We start from the raw sequence: 12443 nt of genomic DNA, 5'->3' as shown, positions 1-12443 counted from the left end.
CCCCCATAAAACCGCGCCTGCAAAAGGGTTGGCACGGGCCGCGGGACCGCGGGAGGCTTGAGTCCCTGGCCCGACTCACCACGGCACCTCGAGCGTCTGGAGGGTTTTTAAGGGTTTGGTAGTTTTACATTACTCAGAGGAGTGGTAGGTGTCCCATAACAATGATCATTTTGTGCCATGGAAACAGATATACCTGCACCATGTTGTTTGCAACCCTTTTCATCCTCAGTCTTCTTCTTGCACAAAGTCTTTAGTCACTACTTAATTGACCAAGCAAAACAGCGGAAACGTGAATACATAGATTAGAAATACAATCTATCTTTAGATATATATATAGATATACACATACATGTAAAAATTAACATATCTCACAGCTAAGTAATATAGTCAACCATGTCTCTTTTTCTTCGACTCCTCTTCAGCAATAGTTAAAGCTTCCTCTAATTCCTCTGGGGCAACTAAAAACCATGCCCACAGTAGACGACGATTTTTATTAACCTGGGATTTATTAAAGGCCAACTGCAAGTCACAAAACAATGTCAGTTAATAACTCTCATTACAGACAAAGTAATTCAATCCATATTGAAACAAACCTGTTTGGTGGAATACAGAGTAGCAAGATTTCTGAATTCTAAGGAGGACTTATTTATTTGATCGTCAACATCTTGAAGTGCCAAAGAAAGCTCTGTTTTCACAAGGTTTGGTTTATTGGTTTGTCCATTAGTCAGCTCCGAAATCAGTTTATAGATGGAAAGCTCCCTTTTAATGCAAATAAAAAGGAGAGAGATCAATTTAGTTAGTCTGTCTTCATTGTATCAGAATTATGAATTAAAAGTTAGTAATCCAGCAATTTAGCTTACCGGTCTGGGTACTGTTTCTCTAAAGACTCCAACACATCACTCAAATGTACACATTCCAACTCTATCCATTGGTTTTCAGAAATGGTATCATTACCATTTTCAGTGATATCAAGAAGACGCTGTAAGGTTCCAAGTAGCATAGCTTGACCACCTCTCAGGACATCACTGGTCATGTTATATTCTTTTATGGTACTGTGCAATCCAGCCTAGCAAAAAACACATTTAAATGTGTGAAAATGTTGACATTTTTAATGTAAAATTGAAGCGACTTTTGACATACCATTGTAGCATCATGTCTATTCAGCTCATCTGTGAAGAAATCTGAAATTTCCTTGATTGTGCTAAGGCTGAACCTAAACTGTTGGCTCTCATGAGCAAACATCATCCAGAGAGCATCTGTGAGGTACAAAAATTTGTGAGTGACATGGGCAATTGAGCATAGCTTCCTAAGCTTCATTTGTCTGCGTTCTATGCGAATTCTTGTAATTCTTTCAACAACACAACTGATATGATGAAGAACAATCTCTTCTACTGTATTGCTAACTTCATGCCGCAATATCAAATTAATATCTTCGGACAACCTTAAAATTTCATCTTGAAGTTTGCTGATTTCCAGTCTGTAAACATATATTTATTTTTGAACTACCTCTCTCTAAATCATTTTTAAGCAAGAAAGAATTTTAAAATTGGATAAAAATGTAGATAAGATTTGATTCTTACTTCATACTAAGATTATTTAATTTTTGTAATGAGGAGTTTCCTTTCAGACTTATCAGATGGCGGATTGCACCCACATTTCCTGTAAAGTTGCCTTGCTCAGATATTTTGCTCACGAGTGCTTTCCACATTCTGAAAGAAAGAAACAAATGTTATGTAGATGGAAAAGTTGAAAATGGGGAGGCATGATTGCTTGTTGAAATGGTCATAAGAAAGCCAAGTACATACTTAGAGGGTAGGCCAGTTGTCATATTTGATGATGATGATGACCAGAGGGATCGCAATGATGATTCATCATCCACAAAAGACATTAATTCATGTAGTGTATTTTTATCATTAGCAGACGACTAAAATAGTTGGATGAAAAAACCCCATTAATATCATTATTTAATAAATGTTCATTCATTCCAGTATCAAAAGTACTCAAAGTAGACATTTTACCCGATCAAATTTCCTCATTAAGCATAAGTTTGAATATTCGTTAAATTTCTCGCAACTGTTCAAGATGCTATCCAGAGGCATATTAGAGAAAGTGCAGTTTTGAATATCCTATAATAGAGAAGAATACAGCAGATAATATAATAATAATAATTAAATTTTAGATGTCAACATGTAACATAAAAAGTTATCCAAATACCTAAACGATTTCATGAAACAACTTACCAGATCTTCTGAATCCATGAGGGTGGTTTTCAATTTATTAACATTAGAAAAAAGTGAGGATAAAGTTGCTTTATAAGGTACATGGATCTTCATCAGATTCTGACCTTCCCGCTGACATGCAACTTGCGCTGTTTTTAATTCAGCTTCTTTAGTTTGTTCAGTACAAGAACATTGATAACATTCATCACTGTGGAAAAAGACAAAAAAATTGATCTATGAACACATGGTTAATAACTCACAATAAACATTACTATGGGCAGGACACAAAAAGCAAGATCCAAAATTCTATATTGTATGTGCACACCTCAGAAGATTTTCCACTTCTGCTGCTGTATCATTCTGAATTCTTAATTCATTTAGCTCAAAGTCATTAAGATCCACATCAAAATCAGATAAATTGGAATGTAATATTCTTTGAACATCAACTCCATATTCTTCAAGGGCTTGGTCTAGTACTTCACCATTTAATACTTTGCCGCTATGTTGTAAATCGGTATACCTGAGGTAGAGAAATTACATTGAGCATCAAGTCCAGATTGCAACTGGAAAAATACACAGAAATTAAACAGGATAAACGTACTTTTCATAAAGTTGTTCTGAAATAATGTTAGGACTGTCAATATATTTAGTGAGCCAGTTCACAAAAGGCACTAACTCTCTAACCTCTGACAACCACTGTAAGTCGTCAGCTGAGTAGTCTTTTCCACCGAGAGAGACAGATGGTAGCTTCTCAAGAAGTTTATCCATGATGTCAGTTTAATTTGTGCCGGACTGCAGGCAAAATTATACAGTCGAAATGTTTAGAAAGTAGAAAATACATCGGTTGTGTGTCAAACCAATGTTTTGGATTCAAACTCAAACATGATTCAAATCTGTTCGACGAGTGCCATGAGTACCAACACAGCATATTTAGGTGTTTCACAGGAGTGGGCAGAAATAGTTGTAATTTGCGATAAAAAAGTTAAAATTAGTTCTTTTTAATCGTACTTTAAAAAAAAACGTAAAACACGCGCAGAGCTTAACGAGGTATAATGTAAATTTGATTGCAGGGTAGTGTGTAGTTGGTAGAGCGAGTAGAATGGTAAGTGAGGGTGCTGTTCATTTGTTCTGGACCGCACTGTAGCGGTACATTTAAATTTGTCAGCACAAAGAAAAAACATCTCAAAACAGTCTTGCGATTTCTTTTTAAAGATAAGGCATTTATTTCTTCTATAACATAGATTTTATGTACATGTGAAATACCCGTCAAAAGTTCATTTAGAGACTGATAAAATAACAGGGAACAAGTTACAAAATGTAATGTACTAAATGCATTTTCTGGTCAAGCCTTTTACCTCAAAAATAATAATCAGTTTAAATTAACAGGACAAGTACGCAGAGTATAAATAGACAGTATGTCCCTAAATGTGTATTAAACTACAGATAAAAAGTTGGCACTCACTCATTTTATGAGCATCGTCTTTGACATCACACAAACACGCGCTTATGTTATTACAGATTAGATTATATTTGTACTTTCACAGAATTCGTGCTAAGTGTATAAATATCTAATATATCACAAATGAAATACTTTTACATGTGAGCAAAGTAGAACCTTTTCACATATTTTGGCTTGGTTCCTTGAGCTAAAGGATGGTTGTCATGTTGTCATCACCGAGGTAGGATTCTTAGGATTTCCCTCAATCACCCGACATGTTCATGAAATCAGTGGCAGGTAGTCGGCTCCTTGGTTTTCTGCTGCTGTCACTAGGAGGTCATCGAGTCTCTTCTTCAGATCGGTGAACGTTGGTCGCTCACTGGGCTTTTCTCTCCAACATTGACGCATAACTTGGTACCTGCCAGTTCAATTTGGTTATTGCCAGAAAAATCGAAAAATACACCTAGCTGCAGCATTGAGAATAACCAAACAACAACTTACAGTTCTTCGCTGCAATTGGCAGGTTTCTCCATACGGTATCCTCGTTGTAGAAGCTGGAAGAGGCCGTTGTTCGGAATAGAGGGGTAAGGGGATCCTCCAAACGTCACTATTTCCCAGAGCAGTATACCGAACGACCACCTGTAATTGGAAGTGTTTTTGTTTGTTTCACGACGTCAAGTCCATTAACTCATGCTCGTGCATGCCTCACGCGAATAGGCGTGAACAGAAAAATGGCGGGGAGGGGGGAATAGGGGTGCAGTGCAGAGGGGCTCAGGATTTCCTCGTCCCTCTGCCCGCCCCCACTTCCCCGCTTCGACCCGCCCGTCCAGGCTTCAGTTTAGATTCAGTCGAGAGTTAAAGAAAAGCAAATCCGTATAACTTACACATCCGACTGCGTGGTATACTCCCTGTGCATCAGGGACTCCATCGCCATCCACTTGATGGGCACCTTGTCGTAGCCACTCTGGTGGTACACGTTCTGCTCGTAGATGTCACGCGACAGCCCGAAGTCTGATATTTTGACGGTCCTATCCTCACAGACGAGGATGTTCCTGGCGGCGAGGTCCCGATGGACCAGCCTTGTGCTTGCCAAGTACTCCATGCCGTCGGCCACCTGTCGTGCGAAGGCCAGCAGGTCCTTTGAGGATAGTCGCAGGCTGTTCTTCTGGTCGGAATCTGACCCAAGACAAACACGTGGAGATCAAAAAATTATTTAACCACCTGATGTTGCGGATTTCGTTGTTTAAAAGCTTACTTACCTCCCATGTCCATGCCATATGTGGCGTTGGAGACGGCATTGGCTGCGGTAATTCTCTGACTCAATTTTGCTTGTCGCTCATAGTAGTCGTTTTCACTGTCGGAATCACCTGCAAAGAAAACCACCCGAGTGAACCCCTGCTCAAGAAAGAAAAATGAAATTGTACGAAAGTGATGTGAAAACTTACTGTGGCAAATATCGATGTATTTCAGGTCCGGCCCCCTCTCTTCACTCATGGCTTTGGCGGCCTCGCGTAGGAAGCGCTGCAGGTCCCCCAGCGCGCAGTACTCGACGATCAGCAGGGTGACGCCGCCCTCAATGCAGCAACCCACCATCGACACGATGTTCTTGTGGTGCCCCACGCTTTTCATCAGGGCAATCTCATCCGAGAAGTGGCGCGCCTCTTCCGGAGTGGCGTTATCTGTGGGCAAACGTCCACTTTGAACCCGAACACACGACAACGCTCACTAAGACCTCATCTCGAAATCTCGAGTTTTTGGCGTGTCAAACAACCACAACCGCTCACCTCTCAGCCGCTTGACGGCTACCTCCTCCAGCTTGCCGTCGTGGCACGTAAGGATGCCCTTGCATACGGTGCCGAAGCAGCCCGACCCCAGCGTCTCGAGGAGGAGCAGGGAGGAGGCGGGCACGATGCAGCCCTCCAGCGCGCCGAGGACGCCCGGCAGCGCCAGCAGGCTGGTCATGGCCCCGGTGCCGCCGCCCGACACGCAGCTCGACATCACGCCTCCGTCGGAGATCTTCTGGAAGCGGTCCAAGTTCTTGGGGGAGAAAGATCAGCAGCACTTGTTAGACACGCCAGCAGAGCCCGGCAAACGGGAAGGGAACAAAAAAAAAGTGAGGTAAGCCTCCGTTGGCATGGTAGACATTTTATCACCTACGTAAGTGATCAGTGTTACGTATTACCTCGAAAATCTTATTGCGCTTCTTGGTTTCCTTGGCCTTGGTGCGCCGGTGCCACGCGTACGCCGTGCCGACGACGAACACGACGACCAGCATCATGCACACCACGACCGCCACCCACACGCCCGGCCACGATGCTGAACATCACACACATCAAAAACTTAGTACACATGGCATGAAAAATAACAAATGAATGAAAACATGTGCTGAAGACAGAAAAAAAAGGGGGGGGGGACAAGGTTGGCTGAACAAAAACATGGCTCTGTTCACATCCGGTTCGACCACAACTCGCAGCGAGTCACACTCACCCGGGTCCACCTCGCACACCTCGGTCACGCTGGGCCCCGCTCCGGCGACGGACTCGGCCCACACTTCCACGAAGAAGGACGGGTGCACGGCCAGGCCCCTTATCGTGTGGCTCGTGACGTTCTGCAGGACACAGTTGCAAAGAGCCGTGACGCGGGCATGCTCCAGGCACAAACTAACACTAACCAGCGGCCGAGACTAGGGCAGAGACTTACCCCGGGGAGGGTGAGGTTGGCCCTGAGCTGGAGGGAGTCCACGGTGAGCAGGATGGGCATGTCGCGGACGTGCAGGCGGTAACGTAGGGGCTCTGCCGCGGGCCGCGTCCAGTTCACCTTCAGGTCCACGATCACGTCCTTGCCCGGCCCCGGGCGCCAGGGCGAGACGTGGCACTCGGCGTACACGGACAGGCCGTGCACCTGCTCGGGCGCTGCGGGAGGGGAGCACGGAAGGGGTTAAGGCCGCCGAGCGTAAGCTACTTCATGAAACGGACAGGCTTGTTAAGGAGGGCTGTGCTATAAAAGTCACGACCCAAACATCAATATTTTTCAGGTCGTCAGGTGTCGGGTGTGACGGGTGGACCTCTCGGGTACTCACTGCAGATGGTGAGGTTGTTGCCGTGCGCCTCGTTGCAAGACTTGACGCGCAGCCCGTCCAGCAGCCGCGTCTCGTTGGACTCGCTCTTCTTGTTCTGCGACATGCTCCGCGCGAGCACGATGTACGTGTCGTCCAGGGTCAAGTTGTTGAGGGTGATCTCCCGCGGGCTGTCGTACTGCGGCACACAACAGGGCATGATACTTAACTCAATACTCCCGCCATGTGAGAAATAATTTAGGTAACACAACTCACCACGTTCAGCTCTCTCTCCCCGTAGCTCTGGTCCTTCCCCGGGAACCAGAACACGGCGTACATGCAGGCGGGGTCTGCTGTAGACAATGTGAGGTAATAGCTGAGGCAAAAGCACCGAACAAAATAATGATATCATTATAACTTTTCCAGAGTCTTACCGGCAGCCGGCTTCCAGGACACACGGGCATGGCCGTGGGTCTCGTCGTACTCCATAGACTCCAGGTGCATTGACTGCGGCGGTGGGGAGACTGAAACACAACAACGCAACCCGCGAACAATAAGACTACGAGTGGATTCGCGTGTCGCGGAGATGGCGCCGGGTGTGGAGTGGACATAGGCTCACCGTAATCCTGATCGGCGGTCGTGCTGAACAGCGCGCTCGTCGCGGAGGTGCAGCGGCGTCCTAGAGGCCCGAAGGACGTCACCCTCACCTGGTACTCAGTGGCGGGCCGGAGGCCGCGGACGTACCCGATCTGGAGACGAGTCTGCGACAAGACGGGGTTTGTCAACAGGTGAGCACGAGGCAAGGAAGGGAGGTCATTAGAGGGGTCTTTGGAGGCGGCTATCTTCAGAGCAGAACTGCTCAGAGGAAGTTATATATAGTGCCGCGGGGAGCAGGGGGGGGGGGGGTGGAACAATGTGCATAATAAGTTGTCGCCTGACTTGCTCCGCGTTCTTCCTGGTCCTCTCTGGCCCTGACTCCAAACTACCCCCTCCCCCTCCCCGGGCACTCCATAATGCCATTAGCTGAAGCAACTCCTTTGAGGGATAACAGGTCATTACGGTGGTCCTTATGGCGGCGAGGCGCCAGTATGAACCGACGGAAATTGTAGTGCTGGCGCGGTCTCCAAAGGGCTCAGAGGATTAATAATCATATTGTTGGTGTCAATCATACATGAGCAGTACTTACGATATTGGCGTGCCTCCAGTCGCCGCCGAGCTCGCGCACCTCGACGAGGTACACGTTGTCCTGGGGCATCCCCCGCCAGGGGTAGCGGACGCTCAGGCGGTCGTACTCGCGGCAGTGCAGCTCGGGGGCGGTCAGCTGCGGGCACGGCGCGGGGTCTGAAACACGAGGGGCGAGTGGGTGGTGAGAGCTCAAGCAATAAGTAGCCCCAAGGGTCGGGCAGCTGCTTGGAGAGCGCCCGCTTTGCTGCTCTGGACGCAGCGGGGAAGCCCCCGCAGGAGGGCCAACGTAATAAAGTCATTAACCACGGAAACAAAAATAAATTCTCTTAACATTTCTTCATCTCGTCATTCGCCCTCTTTAAAAAATACGAATTAATAATAATCTATCTCATGGAAAGAAAGATGGAGACAATGTTGGATCCGAAACTCATAATAATTGTCGTTTTGTGTGCCGGATGCACCATCAGTGTTGCGGGATTTGCATAAGCTGGCCGCAGGGGCCAAATCCTTTCAAGCGGAGAGAGAAACGAAACCCGCGAACAAAGTGATCGAATAGAACAAATGAACGGACGAGGTGGATGAGCGAACAGAGCGGCGAACGCGCCATAAGAGACAATGGGGCCCGTTCGCCGCTCGTTCACGCGTTCACCGCCTGTTCGTTCGCTGGCCTGGTTCCTGAGCAGGCCCCCAGTGTCCGCGCTGATGCACCCTCTGTACAAGAAAAGGAAAGAGAAATGTTTGCTCACCTTGTGTCAGCGTCCCGGTACGCGCGCACGCGCACGCCCCTCCGCAAGAGTCGTCAGTAGTTTTTCTCCGCAGCTAAGGGAACATACATACACACACACTTAAAACAATGCAATAGTGAGCAGACTTCTGACTTGATAGTTAGCGTTTAATGGGTGGACTATTCGCAAAAAGGATATTATTATCTGTTTAAAAAAAATATTATTATGCGTAACATTTTTAAACGTAGTAAATATTTGGCATAGACTTTAATTCTGACGTCAATTTGATTCCATTGATTCATGAGAGAAGGCTAACATGAGCAAAACAACCATTTTAGAGCACTACTGTAAAATTTTAAGTCGACACTTTACGAAAAAGTCACACCCTAATTTCAGTCTTGAATGGTTCGTCACAAGAGGGGTGAGATGATTGTTTCGTCACGTGACAACTCAATCGATAAGGATTGTAAAATGTACCAGGTGGCTGATTCACGTCGCGCACTTTCGTAGTTATATTGTACCGCATTCACGCGTGCGGGCGACTTTGCCAATGCTCGCAACGCACGGCTCCTTATGGCACGCGTGCATGCGGTACAGTATAACTACGAAAGTGCGCGGCGTGGATTTCGGTACGATGGGAATGGAAGCTGAAATCTTCGGTGCACACTAAAAAGCTTATGCACATTTTTATTCATATAGCTTACTGAGTTCTGAACAAATTTGTTCATACCGGCGTATTAAAAAATGCGTAAGCGGAGCACGTAAACAGCAGAACTCAGTGAGCTATGAATAAAAATGTTCATAAGCTTTTAGTGTGTATGGAAACGAGCGCCACACGGCTAACAAGACTGTATCTGTCGAGCCTAGCCATGAACGGTAATCTGATTCCAGGTTTGTTACAGTTATTTTGTCACGTGACGAACGCGAACGTGTTCCATTTATCTCGATTGGAATAGTCATCACAAGACGAATGGTTCGTCACAATTTGACGATTGGTTCATCTCAACCACTGTGACAAACCATTCTTCTCAATAGTTTTCGTCGCATGGCAATTCAGTTTAACGGTGAATCAGCGTTTCCGCAGTGCAGCTCAGCTGGGATGCTCAGGGGGGTCGAGCGAGAGCGAGAGACTCCCCAGGCGCCCGGCGGGCCGGCCGGCGGGCGGGGGCGCGCAGCGCGGTGCCTACCTCGGCTCCCGCAGGCGCTCCCACTAGGCCGCACCGCCGGCACGCCAGCCCAACGGGACTGCCTACCCGCCTCACCGCAGGCGCCCTCTCCGCAGCAGCCGCAGCCGGTTGTCTATTGCTTTCGGTCGCGTGCGAAAAGAACACCCCCAACTCGCATCGTTTCTTCCGCCCCTTTTGCACCCGTTGCTGGGCAGGCGTCACGGAGACCTTTGGGGGGCGCGTCCGAATGGAGCGGACCCCTGGACCCCTGGCGGACCCCCGCCGCCCGCGGCCCTCTGCTCCACCGCAGTCGTCCCAAGAGTCGTTTAAAACTCGATAAATGTCGGCTCTCCACAGCTCCCGCCCGGCCCCGAGCAGGACTCGAACGCCGGCTGCCACCGCCAAGTTCCGAACTGTGTGGCCACCTATCCTGGGGCCGGAGGAGCGGGCGAGGATGAGGTACTCACGCAGCAGTCTGCAGCCGATGCACACTGTAACAGAGAGTGATGGGGAAAAAATAGAGACGCGAAGAATGGTGGAGGGGACGCCAAGCGGGAGTGGGGCACGAGCGTCAGTGGTAATGGGGGCCGTACAGGAGCTCAAGCTTGGAGTTGTGAAGCACGTGTTTGGTATTTGTTTTTTTCAGTTTTTTTTTTTTTTTTTTAAGTGAAGGAACATCTCTATTAAAATAAATTCTGTCGTCGCAGTAACAGTAGGTTTTCTTTGTTGCAGTGTTAAGTCCAATAAATCCACACGCATGCTTAAAATAAAATAGAAAGAAAACAAGAAATGAGAGTAAGGAACATGTCGTACCCTGGGGCCCGGGCACGCCTTGGCCTCGCACTGGGCCAGAAGGGGTAGGTTGAGCGGCTCCTGCCGCCCTCCCAAGTCGACACGGTCCTCTCCGGAGTTGGGGCGCGCCAAAAACACGAGCAGCAAGAACGCCAGCGCCGCCATGGTCTGAATAACAGAAAACAAACACGCAGGGCACACATAAAACAGGGCTCCATGGGAAGGGAGCGCGTGCGTGGCGGGGCCCAGCGGGGAATGTAAATTATTCAATTATCTGTGTCGCGTAATCCGTCCCGAGGAGTCTCCGTTTCATGCATAATGTGTCACCGCCCGCACCGGCTGCCCATCAGTCTGAGCCGCCAGCGGAGCTCTGCCGCGACCTCTCTCGGGCGCGGGCGGCTGTCCCCGGGACACTGTCCCCGTCGGTCCCCGCGGCGCGCCGCCACTAATCGCCCTATTCACCGGTCAATGAAACGCCGTGCCGTGGAGCGGTGACAGCGGTGACGGCGGTGACGGCGGGACAGTCACGCGAAGCGCGCTGATGGAACCCTACTAGCGTCACCGTCACAACGTCACCACTCTGGTGAAACAAGTGTTGTTGCACGTCAATTGGTGTTTAAGTTCAGGTGTGCATTTTCTCAACACATTGTGGTGTCTTACTAGATTAAACGTCAATTATGGTGTTTAAACTTTCAACACGTCCGAAAAGTATAGCAGTTGCACACCATGTGGTTCCTACAAATTAGTATGTGTCCAAGTGTGCAGAATTTAAACGTTTACAGAACTTTTAAAATGTGCGCACCACGCAAGTGTGCAACTTGAGTTAACACCATAATGTTTAACTTCACACGCGTTGGTGTTTAAATTATGTACACTTGTTTTACCAGTGCACAGGGGGCTGAGGCTGAGGGGGAAATGAGAGGTCGCAGCCTCAGCAGCAGCATTGAATATTTTACAGATAAACGTGCGAGTGTACTTTTTCGGACAAGATGTGTGTACGTACACAGAGAACTACTCTATAAATCTAAATGTACCAGATGGCTGATTAACCCCGCCCACTTTTGTACTTATGCTGTACCGCACTCATGATATCACACTTAGAACTGCGAAACTAAAGTCTTGAAAAAACTATAAGACCTTTTAGATTTGCAGTTTAAACCGTACGACTTTATTTTTTTCGTAACTGGACGAATTTTTAGTTTTACATTTCGGAATGTCATCTTTTTAGAGTTTGATTTGCAGAATAATTGTTGTGAATATTTAGTTTTATAACTAACACCGTGCTTCACTCACGACACATTTTTCTGAGAGCCGTTGGCTCTCGACACGCGCTGGCTTATCCTGGAAGGGCGCCTCGGGGCCCAGCCCACCGTGTGGACCGTCGCGGTTCACCCGGTCGGTAAACAGTCCCGCGGCACGGACCCTCGGCCCCTCCCCTCGGCCCACGCTCAGGGAGTCAGCGGGTCGCCACCGGCACCACACAAGACTTCACTTCCCCATGAGACCGGCGCATCCAAAAACCTGAGACCTGAGTACACTGCACTTGATCACACTGTACTTGATCCTAGTGTTCGAGTACATATCACTTGAATTAAGACAAAAATCAGGGGTGAGGCACTCTTAGTTTCTTACTAAGAGCAGTCTTCATATTAAGAAGAATTGGGTTTGTAATATTACGAACAGATTTTCTTCGTATATTACAAAGAGCACCACTTTCATAACAGCCTCGTGCTCGTTGTATTACAAAGCCGAACCCTTCGTAATACAACGGATTTGTTTGTATTATGAAGGTGCCAAATCCTTTGTACGTTTGCAAAGAGCATCTCTTCGGAAAAAAACTTCCACACGGGATAAAAACAAAAG

General features: G+C 47.5%; 2 protein-coding genes across 3 annotated transcripts in view; both read right to left on the bottom strand.

Annotated features, from left to right (window-relative positions):
• Nucleotides 1-294: 294 nt before the first annotated feature.
• On the bottom strand, nucleotides 295-3130 carry LOC113211798 (HAUS augmin-like complex subunit 3). Its single transcript, XM_052269770.1, has 10 exons — nucleotides 2821-3130; nucleotides 2545-2739; nucleotides 2241-2427; nucleotides 2019-2126; nucleotides 1806-1924; nucleotides 1581-1709; nucleotides 1141-1477; nucleotides 861-1066; nucleotides 594-759; nucleotides 295-519 (listed from the first exon to the last, which is right to left on the bottom strand). The coding sequence occupies exons 1-10, from the start codon at nucleotides 2985-2987 to the stop codon at nucleotides 388-390; spliced, it is 1746 nt and encodes a 581-aa protein (XP_052125730.1). The 5' UTR covers nucleotides 2988-3130; the 3' UTR covers nucleotides 295-387.
• Nucleotides 3131-3410: 280 nt separating this feature from the next.
• Nucleotides 3411-12443, bottom strand: part of LOC113211815 (tyrosine-protein kinase receptor torso-like) — a 21564-nt gene continuing 12531 nt past the window's right edge. The window contains exons 2-18 of one of the 2 annotated variants that reach the window (XM_026430304.2): nucleotides 10602-10748; nucleotides 10256-10279; nucleotides 8644-8716; nucleotides 7899-8053; nucleotides 7332-7473; nucleotides 7147-7236; nucleotides 6989-7065; nucleotides 6737-6911; nucleotides 6358-6569; nucleotides 6145-6265; nucleotides 5840-5973; nucleotides 5442-5694; nucleotides 5103-5336; nucleotides 4917-5024; nucleotides 4542-4833; nucleotides 4159-4296; nucleotides 3411-4075 (exon numbers count right to left, since the gene is read on the bottom strand). In XM_026430304.2, the coding sequence (XP_026286089.2) occupies nucleotides 3937-4075; nucleotides 4159-4296; nucleotides 4542-4833; nucleotides 4917-5024; nucleotides 5103-5336; nucleotides 5442-5694; nucleotides 5840-5973; nucleotides 6145-6265; nucleotides 6358-6569; nucleotides 6737-6911; nucleotides 6989-7065; nucleotides 7147-7236; nucleotides 7332-7473; nucleotides 7899-8053; nucleotides 8644-8716; nucleotides 10256-10279; nucleotides 10602-10745 (2511 nt within the window). In that variant the 5' untranslated portion in view covers nucleotides 10746-10748 and the 3' untranslated portion in view covers nucleotides 3411-3936. The remainder of the gene's footprint in view (nucleotides 4076-4158; nucleotides 4297-4541; nucleotides 4834-4916; nucleotides 5025-5102; nucleotides 5337-5441; nucleotides 5695-5839; nucleotides 5974-6144; nucleotides 6266-6357; nucleotides 6570-6736; nucleotides 6912-6988; nucleotides 7066-7146; nucleotides 7237-7331; nucleotides 7474-7898; nucleotides 8054-8643; nucleotides 8717-10255; nucleotides 10280-10601; nucleotides 10749-12443) is intronic. The other variant, XM_026430305.2, reaches the window with a different exon arrangement.

Source organism: Frankliniella occidentalis, unplaced genomic scaffold (genome assembly GCF_000697945.3).
Source record: "Frankliniella occidentalis isolate FOCC.00 unplaced genomic scaffold, Focc_3.1 Scaffold101, whole genome shotgun sequence".
Taxonomy (NCBI): domain Eukaryota; kingdom Metazoa; phylum Arthropoda; class Insecta; order Thysanoptera; family Thripidae; genus Frankliniella; species Frankliniella occidentalis.
The sequence above is the reverse complement of the archived record's forward strand: the minus strand, read 5'-3'. Positions and strand labels throughout refer to the sequence as shown.

Excerpts from the sequence above, each read along its gene's own strand:
- LOC113211798 (XM_052269770.1), bottom strand. The coding sequence starts at position 2,987 with ATGGATAAACTTCTTGAGAAGCTACCATCTGTCTCTCTCGGTGGAAAA. Across the intron at positions 1,067-1,140 it reads ATAGACATGATGCTACAATG|GCTGGATTGCACAGTACCAT; the intron begins GTATGTCAAAAG and ends GTTTTTTGCTAG. Across the intron at positions 520-593 it reads CTCTGTATTCCACCAAACAG|TTGGCCTTTAATAAATCCCA; the intron begins GTTTGTTTCAAT and ends TGTGACTTGCAG.